The sequence below is a fragment of the Podarcis filfolensis genome, assembly GCF_964270895.1.
Source record: "Podarcis filfolensis genome assembly, chromosome: W".
In the NCBI taxonomy this organism is placed as follows: Eukaryota; Metazoa; Chordata; class Lepidosauria; order Squamata; family Lacertidae; genus Podarcis; species Podarcis filfolensis.
This window is the reverse complement of record NC_139619.1, coordinates 8,530,381-8,542,358: the sequence shown is the minus strand read 5'-3', so window position 1 is coordinate 8,542,358 and position 11,978 is coordinate 8,530,381. Positions and strand designations below refer to the sequence as shown.

The window sequence follows — 11,978 nt, the reverse complement described above, 5'->3', positions numbered from 1 at the left end:
TAAGACGCTGGGATGTGGGGAGCCGGAAATTCCACTGGGCTGGCAGAAGCCCCTTTTGTGACTCAATAGAGCTCTGTCTTCAACCCCAATTTTAGTTTGGAAAACTCCTCCCTTTTCCTTTAACACACTCCCCTCCCCCCACTTTCCTGCATTCCACTCTTTTCCATATCGAAAGCAATTTCTAATGTCCACTGCCAGGACCAGCTGAGGATGTTTTTGCTTGAGGCAGAAACACCCTGAGCCTTGCCTCTGCTTCTCCTTTAGGAAAGGAGGCTGGAGAGGAGCAGGTTGTGTTGGCAAAACCCTCACAAGGGCCTGACCGTGGTCACAATAGTGGCATGGCTGCAAGCATGGTGCTCTATGGACCTTGATCTGCCCCCCCTTGAGCCAATGGCCTCGCAACGCCTCATGCGCAGGTTGGCCCTGCCAGTTCCTAGGGTGCCCAGTTGGATTATTTCAGTGGGGAAGGAGGAAGTTCCCAATCCTGTTCCACTGCTCTCCGCCTACTCCCCCCCCCCTCAAAGTCATCCATCTAGCCTCCACTCCATCCCACTTCAAATGTAAATAAATAATAAAAGAGCTCCCATCCAGACTCTGCAGTCTCCATAGCTGCTCTCAGAGCTCCAGTCTCCTTTGGTCATTTTGGGGACTCCCTTGAGAAGAACAAGTGGACATCTAGGAGTTGCTGTTGGTGGTGGTGGCGGGAGCAGGGCTCAGCTCCTCCTGCTCTTAAGTGTGCTCTGCTCAGTTCTGCAGCCTTATCCCTTGGCACCAGGTGCACATATGCTCTCATAACCCCCTCAAGCCAAGCCCAGTTCTTTTTCTGCCTCTGTTCTCCCTCCTACCACTGAGCCCTGGAGACAAAGCTTAATGGGGAGAGGGGAGGGCAGACCTCCCCTCAAGAGTCTATGCAATAATTCGCAGCCAGCCGCTGCTGGGCTGAAACTTGCAAGCTGCAAGCAGTATGAGGAAGGAGAGCAATTGAGAAACACCTTGGGGAAGCAATGTAGCCCTCTTTCTGCACCTGCAAGCCTTGTTGTGAAGAGCGAAGTCAGATTCCATGGTATCTGCACGACCTGATGCCCCATGCAGCACCCCCTCTCCACAGCCTCTCCCTCATGTGTGCTGCGAGGGCCCAAGGCGGCTACATTTGGAAAGTCTGGCTGAGCTTCAGAGCAGTGGAGAAACCAGCCAAGGCAAGTGTAGCTCCCCTCCAAACACCAGAACAATCTCTGCACAACGGATCTTTCATTTTGAAACAACCGCTTCCCAATAAATTAAGAGTGTGTGTGCACCAAGTACAGGAACCCAGGACACAAAAGCAGAAAGACAAAGTTGCAGAACTTGGGGTCGGGTGGGGAGCCCAACCCAACCCAGCTGTACCCACTGCCTCAGCTCCCCTCCTGCTGCCCAGCCTGCGCCCCCTCCTCCTCCCTGGTCCCTTTAGGCAGTGCTTAGTGTTTCATGAAGAATGAACACCTAGAACTCTACTTGGCAGAATGGGGACAGATAGCTGAACTATAGAGAGCAGGCTAAGGCGTACGTGGGCCACAGTGGCTGCCCTGCCCCTTCTTGATGAGCATCAAGGCTGGGGGGACAGAGAAAGAGGTCCTGCAATCCCAGGACAGGCCAGGAATCCTTATGCCTGGTACCCACCAAGAGTAGCACATGCTCAGCTGCAGCAGAAGGGGAGAGCGTGGACTACTGCGCAGGGACTGAGAGCAGCAGTGGTGGTAGTAGGATGGGCAGGGGAATGACTGTCCTCCAACAGGGTCCCTCCCCAAGCACCCTGAACCTGCTGCCAATGCCCTGGAACCATGTGGAAAGCCAAGTGTGCAACCGTGTCAGGAGTCAAGAGGAAAAGGTGGAAAGGGCGAAGCACAGGGAAGGGAGCTGGCACATGGCAAGATGGCACAAGGGGAAGGGCAGGCACCAGAGAACAGAGGCTGGGCCTTGCCTCTTCCCTCCCAACTTCGTCTCCAGTCACGCTTGGCACCTTTCGTAGTCATCCGCCCCCAGCAGGAAGCCCAGGAGGAAGCCGATGGCACTCGGCAGAACGTTGGGCAGAGGCCGTAGCAGGAGGCTGGCGAAGAGGGTGGCTGCAGGGAAGCGAAAACATTTGCATGAAAGGAGGCGGGAGCAGGAGGAAGGCCAGCTCCCAGCCAGGACAGACAGGCCTTACCTAGCATGTTGCCATTGACGTTGTTGCTCTCAGAGTATTTCAGCAGCTCCCGCAGGAAAGCCACCACGAAGCGGAACACGTTCTGGTGCGACCGCGGCAACTGGCAGATCACCTGCAAGACAGGGAGGGGCGGTTTGGAGTTTCAGTGCAGAGCTTTGCTAGAGGAGGGGCATGGATCACTAGCACGGTGTACTTGTTATGTTTGCAGGTTTAGACCTGGCATAAAAAAAAAGAATGTTTAAAATGGTAACCGGACTAGAACTCTGCTGGGAACTTTGGGGAACAATACAACTGTAGAGTCGGAAGGGACCACAAGGGTTAACTAATCGAACCCCCTGCAATGCCTAAGGTGGGACTCGAACTCAGGACACTGAGATGAAGAGTCTTATGCTCTACCAACTGAGATATCTTGGGGGAAGGGCCATAGCTCTGCAGTAAACCACCTGCTTTTCATGCAGAAAGTCTCAGGCTCCACCCCCAGCATCTCCCAGGAGGGTAGGGAACATCCCTTGTCTGAAATCCTGGAGAGCCACTGCTTGTCAATTTCGACAATACTGAGCTAGATGGCCCAGTATATGGCCGCTTCCTGAGTTGGAAATTCAAGCAAGGTTCACTGAAACAGGTGGGCTATTGTTACAAGTCCTGGTCAGAAAGCAAAAAGGCAACATGTGCGCACCCCACCCACCCTCCACAACCGAGAGGGATGGTTATCAAAGGAGACATCAGCAACCTCTGCAGTTAACAAGGCTTCCCAGACCAGACTAGCCCTCCTGCCAGTGTGCCGGTTTACTGGCTTTCAGGGATGTTTTAGTGGATTTCCTGTTACTCGCGGCAACATTTGGACTAGATGACTTTGGAAATCCCTTCTGATTCTATGCTTCTGTACACACCACAGACCAGCCAGGAAGAGATGGGGCTCTGGGGCCGACCTGGCGACAGAGGTGGCTGTCATGTGAGCACTCAAGGCAGCGCTGATAGAGTTCATAGCAAAGGACTGGTTCTGGCACTGCCTCCAGGAAGATGAGCAGAGCTTCGGCCACCGAGTGGTCACTGCCAGCTATTGACAGCCTGGCAAGGGAAGTGTTCTGTCCTGTTACCTGCAGCCTGCCTCCTTCCCAGGCTGGTCCAAAGCAAGAAGCTTGGTCCTTATACATCTGGGCCCACCTTGCAAGTTCCCCCTTTTGGCGCAAGGTGGACCTTGAACCCGCAGCCCTGAGATTAAGAGTGTCACGCTCTACCAGCTGAGCCATCCCACTGTAATTATCCCACACCTCCCCTCTTGACGAAGCTGCCTGCAAAGCTGATCTGCCGAGGAAATGTCCTTCTGCAGGCATGGTTTCAATCCAAACAACAAATACTAGTGGTCAACTCCAAAAGTGCGGTCAAGAAACCCTGCTTGCCAAAGAACAATTGAACGCACCCTTGAAGCTCCTTTGCAGCCATGTCTTTACCTGTCTCCACATCTGACACCACGTATGATGCTAGATGTGGGGCCTGCGGGCCTGTCAAGGTTCCCCACCTCTGCTCTATCTAGCCAGGCTGATGTTTTCAAATGGGGGTTAAAGCTGTGAAGCTGTTTGGATGCATGACTGGACTTGACTGTGGGCATTTCAGTTTGCTGTGTCCCAGAGCCTTAAGGATGGGCTGGCCTAGGAACCTAAGCCACCAGGTATATAAAAGTGAGGTCCACTCCAGCCAAGAGCGAAAGAAAACCACCAAGCAGCCCTGCTCCCCAAAAATGTCCCCCAAAGAGGATACGGATCGTCTCGGGAATGCTGGTGTCCAGGCACTCAATTCTCTCCTGCAGCTCGTCCTGCGTGCCCGTGGTCTGGAAGAGGTCCTCCTGAAGCAGAGTATCACCCATGCGTTCGGAAGGGATGAGGTACATCCTGGATAGCATGAAGAACAATCCAGCCCTGGGGTGCATAATGTGAGGTCGAGGAATGCCACAATGGAGAGAAGCCCATCACCAAGAGAGCTGGCACAAGGGCTGAGAATTGTATCCCACCTGCTTTCCACAGTAGCATTCCTACAACCCTTCTCCTGATTTGGGGCAATGGGAGAGTGAAATCATTCCCCGCTTCTTCTAGTGGCCAGTCTCAGAGAGCCGCTTTGCTAGGGATAGACAGACAATGGTTGGGAACACTTGGGTTCTTCTGAGCCGTTCTAAGGAATAGTATATGCTGGATGTCCCACCCGCTGCCGCTCCACCAAGGTGCCACTATACTCACAGCAGGAGCTTGTAAGAGCGAGTCGGTAGCTAAGATATAAATCAGTTGTGGGGTTTGGAACCTGCACACCTCAAAACTGGTACTGGATTCCAGCCCACACCCATCCTTTCAATGGTACCGTCCCCCTCAGCTCACCTGGTGGCAGGCATTCTTGAAGAGGTGGTCCACCAAAAGCCAGATCTCCTTGGCCGCTCAGTGGAGTCATCACCATCCTGGGGTACGATATCCAGAAACTGCTTCTCCTGGAGGTCCAACGACAAGCGGGACTGGCATGAGAGCCTGACAGAATGTGTGCCTGTATGCATTCTTTCCTTGCTCCAGCTGGGTGGACAAGTCTTGCCCTCTGAGGCCACAACTAGGGCTGGGCGATAGCTGGCTTTCAACACGGTGATATATCACTAGCTAAACATTGCAATACACCAATATATCACAATGTCTGAAATAAGATGGAGCTATGTAGAGGCATTGTCTGGCTTCACAGTTTCCCCCCACATGGTGTTTTTTGCATAGTACACACACACATCATGATTCGCAATATATTGCCAGGTCAGAAATTATGAAACCAGTCTCACTATCTAGATTTCAAGCTGATTTGAAAATATATCTATATTGACATATCGCCCGGCCCTAGCCACAGCAAGCATCTCGAGTGGGGAAACAAAAAACAAATTGCTTGCACCCCAAATCCAAGCTCCCCCTCCCCCTATTAATATGCAGCTAGTAATCCTCCCACTCCGGATGTGCAGTTCACCCAAAAGCTTACTAAATATGACTTCCGGAGGCGGCGCCAACGGCAATGGCGGTCTCCTTCTGAGTAAGAGGGAGAAGCCCCGCAGAAAGTGGGTCTATCCGCTACGGCGAAGCGGAGACCCGATCGGAAATCGCAGGCAGAAGGAGCCTGCGAGCGTGGGACTCGGCGGGCACCATTTGCGCCCCCCGAATCAGCGAAGGAACCCCGCAAGGGGCTCCGGAGCGTAACGGGAGGCGCGGTGCTGAGAGTCAATTGCTCCTTCTGTGGGGTGAAGCCGCGTAGCTGTTGCCGGAGAGCGCTGACCTTTTTCCTGTGACAATTCGGCTGCTAAACTACTACCCGTGAGTAGGTGAAATTAAAAGATTGGACTTGAAGAAGAAAAAAGGCGTTAATTTGGCACTGAAGCGGGAAGGTGTAAACAGGAAGTCCGCCTCCCGTTTCTGTAACAGATCAAAGCAAAGACGTTTCTATGCTAATACTTGGAAAGCGGAGCTTTTAAAGTCTTAAATCGAAACATCAAAGCGAAAGAACTCCCCCCCCCCAGATTGGGAGAGGGGGGGAAGAGGGAAAGTAACTTTATTTCTTCTGGGAAAAATAGAGGTAAAACTTTCTTTCTTTTTTTCTGTTGAAACTCTTGGGAACGGACTGCCAGGCTTATGAGAACTGCTACATTGGGACTCGCACTACTTATGGACATTGTAACTTTTTAATGATTAACTCTGCAAGGGAGATACATTTTGAGAGTCTTCTTTGGACTGGAAACTGTTGCATGTTTTTATTGAAGGGGACATGGAAAGTTAGAAAAGACTTTTCTATTGTGAATTTTATGGCTGCTACAGTGTCCCCCTAGAGGAATATTGAAGTTGTGCATTTAGTTGGGGGAATTTTCCACTGTGGACATTAGGGAATTTCCACGGTAAGATCTGACCTTGACTCAAGATAAAGGGGGATGACTGAACAAAGAGCAACAAGATCAGGCAAGGTCAGAGTGCAGCAGCCCAGTGCTGTTTCCCAGCAACGTAGAGCATCTGTACCCGGCCTTCCTGTGACACAGGAGGAAGATCTGGCAGAAGTTGAACCAAAAGGAATGGCCTCAGAAGGGGAATTTACTTCTGTATTAAATAAAATTTATGAGAAATTGGAAGGCCTAAGTAAACAAGTTACAGAACAATCAAATAAAATTGACGGGAATACTGCCAGCATTAATTCAAATACAAAATCTATTGAAAAACTGCTGGAAGAATCTGCGTCTACTCGAAAAATAGCTGAGGAAGCAAAAGAAAAAGTAGCGGCTGTGGAGGAAGAAATAAAACCTATGCGTAAACAGATTGGGGACCATCAGTCTTTATTGTCTATGATTGAATTGAAGGAGAAACAGACAAACCTGAGGATCAGGGCCGTGCCGGAACTTGAAAAAGATAATCTGAGCGACTATCTTACACAGGAATTTGGGAAATTTTGGAATTTGGAGCTGGAAAAAGACTTTAAGATAGTGAGCGCCTTTAGACTTGGAAGAGGAGGGAGAAAGAACAGGGTGAGAGACTGTTTGGTTACCCTCCGAACGAAAGAAGAGAGGGATAAAATATTGAGTGCACACTTTCAGAAGACCTTGGAGATTAACGATTCGAGAGTCGAGATTTTTAAGGATATACCGAAATATCTTTTGGACCTGAGAACCAACTACGGAGACTTGGTGGCCCTACTGAGAAGAAACAGCATTGTCTTTAGATGGGAATTCCCCCAGGGATTATCTTTTACCTATAAAGGGAAAAAGTTCAAAATTAGATCAGTGGAAGATAAGGAAAAATTTTTGAGAGACTACGAAGAAGACTTACAAAAAGAAGCACTAGAAGAGTTAAGAGCCCTGAGACCAGGAGTTTTAGACACAGCACCACTACCTTTGGGATTGTACAAATCAAAAAAAGGGATACCACCGTCAGAACAAGAAGAGCTTTTGGGAGCAGTTGGAGGAAAATAGAATAAACACATCATGTCTCTGCAATTACTAAGTTGGAACATTCATGGTTTTAACTCCCCGGAGAAGAGGAAGAAAGTATTCCATTTATTGAAAAAGGAACAACTGGACTTAATTTGTTTACAGAGAGCCAGTGTGGTGTAGTGGTTAAGAGCGGTAGTCTCGTAATCTGGGGAACCGGGTTCGTGTCTCCGCTCCTCCACATGCAGCTGCTGGGTGACCTTGGGCCAGTCACACTTCTTTGAAGTCTCTCAGCCCCACTCACCTCACAGAGTGTTTGTTGTGGGGGAGGAAGGGAAAGGAGATTGTTAGCCGCTTTTAGACTCCTGAAGGGGAGTGAAAGGTGGGATATCAAGTCCAAACTCTTCTTCTTCTTCTTCTTCTTCTTCTTACAGGAAACCCATGTGATAAGGCTCCATAGGAAAGTTCTAATTAATAAAAGACTGGGTCAAGAATTTATTTCATCGGACAAAGTTAAAAAGAGAGGAGTCGTTATCTACGCCAAAGAGAGTCTATCACCGAAATTTGTTTTTAAAGATGAACAAGGAAGAATTGTTGCAATTGAGATTCAATCACAAGGAGAGAAATTTTTGATTGTAGGAATTTATGCACCAAATGAGGGGAAGTCTGAATTCTTTAAGAAATTGCATGAGACATTGTTGGACTATATGGACTATAACATTATTATGATGGGAGATATGAATGGAGTGGTATCCACAAACATGGATAAGTCGCAGAGACAGGTGGTAACCAAAGATGGCAGACTACCAAAAACCTTTTTTGAACTGACTGACAATATGGACTTGATTGACATTTGGAGAACTAAGAACCCCCTTGGAAGAGAGGGAACATTCTTCTCTGAAGCCAATATGACTTGGACAAGAATTGACCAAATATGGATAACTAGAGGACTGGCACCTAAGACTCGAAAAGTGGAAATTTGCCCAAAAACTTGCTCCGACCATAATGCGGTGAAGATGGAGATGAAATTAACACCAATTGGTTCCTTCAGATGGAGGATGAATGACACCTTATTCAGAGATCAAGAGGTTATCAAGAAGGCCCAAAAAACCTTGAGAGACTATTTTGAGATAAATTTGAATACTACGGTTGAAAAAAGAACAATCTGGGACGCAAGCAAAGCGGTTATGAGAGGGTTTCTGATTCAACAGAATGCAATAAAGAAAAGAACTCAAAATGAGAAAAAAGATAAAATTTTGGGGAAAATAAAAGAGGGAGAGAAGAAACTAAGAGCGAAACCAAAATCGCAAGAGATTCTGAGAGAAATTAAGTTACATCAAGTACAATATATGAAAATGATAAATCAGGAAGTGGAATGGAAAATTAAGCAGATGAGACAAAAGACATTTGAATCGGCTAATAAATGTGGGAAACTGCTAGCTTGGCAGATGAAGAAAAGACAAAAATTAAACACCATTACAAATTTGCATGTAGATGGAAAGAACATTCAGAATCCATTGGAAATTAGAAAGTGTTTCCAGAGATATTTTAAACAACTATATACACAAGGGCCACAGAAAGAGACTGATTTAGACCAATTTTTAAGAACAAATGGACTACAAAAAATCTCTCAGGAAAATAAGATAATGTTGAGTCACAAAATTACAGAACAGGAGGTGGAAGGTGCCATTCAGAATATGCAGTTGGGTAAATCTCCAGGGCCAGATGGTTTAACCTCCAAATACTACAGATCTTTGAAAGATTGGTTAATTCGGCCACTAAAGGAGGTTTGCAATGAAATTTTAGAGGGGAAAAAGGCACCGGAGTCGTGGCAGGAAGCCTACATTTCACTTATACCGAAAACTGAGTCTGAGAAGACGCAACTTAAGAACTACCGCCCCATATCCCTGCTCAATGTGGATTACAAAATATTTGCTGACATTTTGGCTAACAGGTTAAAAAAAGTATTAGTGGAAGAAATTCATAAGGACCAAGCTGGCTTTCTTCCAGGTAGACACTTGTCAGACAACACGAGGAATATAATTAATATTTTGGAGAAGTTGCAAGTGAACATAAATACCAAAGCAGTTTTAATTTTTATAGATGCGGAGAAAGCCTTTGACAATATTTCTTGGAGTTTTATGAAGAAAAATCTTCAGGGGATGGGGGTTGGCCAAGGGTTTGAAAATGGTATAAGTGCAATTTATTCAGAACAAAAGGCTAAATTAATTGTTAACAACGTGGTGACAGAGGAATTTAAGATAGAGAAAGGTACACGAGAAGGTTGCCCAATCTCCCCACTGCTTTTTATTTCAGTCCTGGAGGTTTTGTTAAATATGATTAGAAGGGACCGTCTGATTAAAGGTATTCAGGTCGGAGCCAAACAATACAAATTGAAGGCTTTTGCAGATGACTTAGTTTTGACGTTACAGGAGCCAGAATCTAGTACGAAAAGAGTATTAGAACTGATTCAAGAATTTGGTCATGTGGAGGACTTCCGGGTTAGCGCGAACGGCTAATGGTGGATTCCCTCCGAACTCCGGAGGGAATCGGCTCTTCAGGAGCGGGGTCTTGCCGCTGCGGTGACGCGGGGACCCTTAGAAATCACAGGCGGGGAAGCCTGTGAACCTGGTGACTCGGCGGGCACCATTTGCGTCCCCCCCGACCCGTGAAGAAGCCTTTTTAAAGGCTTTGGAACGGGGGACGGGGTGAGCGGCGCGGTGCTGAGAGTCGACTGCTTCTCCTGGGGAGTGAAGCCGTGAGCCATGGTTGGAGGGCGCTGACTTCTTCCTGTGAACAATCAGACCCTAAAAGTAACAACCCGTGAGTAGTACGGAAATTGGATTTTTAAAGAAAATTTCTTTGGAATTTGGCACGATCGGGGAAGGTGCAAACAGGAAGTCCGCCTCCCCGCCTTGCAAAAGATCTAAAGCAAGGACTAGTTAACTAAAGTCGAGAGAATTGTCTTTTCGATAAAAGATATCAATTTCACGATTTGGCGATATAAGTATAAGAAATTGTGCTGGAGGATAAGAGTTAATTTTGAGAGTTGAAGTTCCACCCCCCCCCCCCGGACCCGGGAGTGATCCGCGAGAGAGCCTGCTGAGGAGATATAGAGAAGTTTGACAGCTGTCAAATTTAGCTGTCAAAAAGGAAAAAGAGAACTTTGTTTCTGCTGTCTCTGCTGGATACAGTTGCTGCAACTTGGTTATATTTTCTTGAAAATAAGTAAGAACGGATACAAATTAACCTGACTTTTGGATTTTAACTGGAAAGAATACTAAGTTACTAAATCCCTCTAGAGGAGGATTTGGGACATTACAAGAATGGCTGGAAAAGGGAAAATTCAGGCTGGGCTGGACAGAATATTTGTTCTCCTGGGAAAGTTACAAGGCCAAATTGAGGTTTTGTCTACAAATGTAACAACCTTGAATTTAAAAGTAAATAACATTACGGAACTTGATAAGGACTTGACTCAGGAAGCCCATGCAGCTGGACAAAAAGAGGATTTTGAGAATTCTGAAAGTGTGGAGAAAGAGATATATGTTGTTTCTGAGGAGAAGGAAGGAGGAGCTGTAACCTTGCAAATGACAAAGGAGAGCCAGAGACCTGACATCATGCTCAAAAAGGGAAACAGAAAATCAAACCAAAGGCCTGACAGGATGATTACAAAGGAAAATAAGTACTGGATGATGAAATCCTGGATTAAATTGGTGAAGGAAGAATGGAGAGATTCCTTTGTGTGGAGACCTGAAGATCTATGGATTACAAATTTGATTAAAGTGGAAGCTGGAGTCTTGGTGACAATTGGACTGTTGGACCTTGCTTTTAAGTATGGAGGTCTGGCTGGAAGAAATTTGGATTTTATTGAGACAGAGCTCCTCCGAAATTTGGAGTTTAATATTAAGGACTATCAAAAAGACCGGCAGAGAGGAACTGAGAGAGAATTAAGAGCCTCGGACGTGAGATCTCCAGGCTGATAGAAGATTAAAATTGGACATTTGTTGGGGATCGGAACCGGGAAAGGGGGTGGTGGGGTTTGAGAATCCAAAGGGTGTATAATTATGATTTGTCTTTTTTTTTCTTTGTTTGGTTATTAATATGAAAATTGGGAAATTCGTGGAATGGAATCAGGGTCGACTTTAGGAAAAAGATTTGAGTATTGAGGTACAAATATTGATGTTTATAAGTTAAAATAAGTTAAAAAAATGAATTAAATATAAAAAGGTTAAAAATTGGGTATAAGAACTTGTTGAACAAACAATTTGAATTGGAATGCAAGAAGGGGAGGTGTGGGGAAGTCTGGGAAATATGGTAATGAAAATATGGAATGGTAAATTTTATGTGTTTTTAAATTTCTCCTTTTTTATATTTTTGTAATTTTTTTGGTTTTTTTCTGACTTCTTTTGTATTGAATTTGAAAATCCTAATAAATATTTCATTTAAAAAAAAAAAGAATTTGGTCATGTGGCAGGATTTAAACTGAACAAGTCAAAAACTAAAGTTCTTGAGAAAAGCTTAACACCAATTGAGAAAGAGAGGTTTCAGAAGGAGACTGGTTTAACATTAGCTAAGAAAGTAAAATACTTGGGGGTTAATATGACTGCTAAGAACTTAAACTTATTTAAAGATAACTATGAGAAATGTTGGACAGAAGTGAAAAAAGACTTAGAAATATGGTCAAATTTGAAGCTTTCCTTGTTGGGCCGAATTGCAGCTATAAAGATGAATGTATTGCCAAAAATGTTATTTTTGTTTCAATCCCTGCAAATTTTGGACAAGATGGACTGTTTCAAGAAGTGGCAGAGAGACATTTCTAGATTTGTCTGGCAGGGCAAGAAGCCTAGAATAAAATTTAAAATATTAACTGATGCAAAG

At 45.9% G+C, this 11,978-nt stretch overlaps 1 protein-coding gene across 1 annotated transcript in view; it reads right to left on the bottom strand.

The window, feature by feature from the left end:
• Positions 1-1,983: 1,983 nt before the first annotated feature.
• Positions 1,984-11,978, bottom strand: part of LOC310753758 (inositol polyphosphate 5-phosphatase OCRL-like) — a gene marked incomplete at both ends in the record, with an annotated part of 91,039 nt that continues 81,044 nt past the window's right edge. The window contains 6 exon segments of the mRNA XM_083595102.1: positions 1,984-2,099; positions 2,183-2,294; positions 3,112-3,239; positions 3,941-4,025; positions 4,549-4,598; positions 4,601-4,655. Of these exon segments, the coding sequence (XP_083451228.1) occupies positions 1,984-2,099; positions 2,183-2,294; positions 3,112-3,239; positions 3,941-4,025; positions 4,549-4,598; positions 4,601-4,655 (546 nt within the window).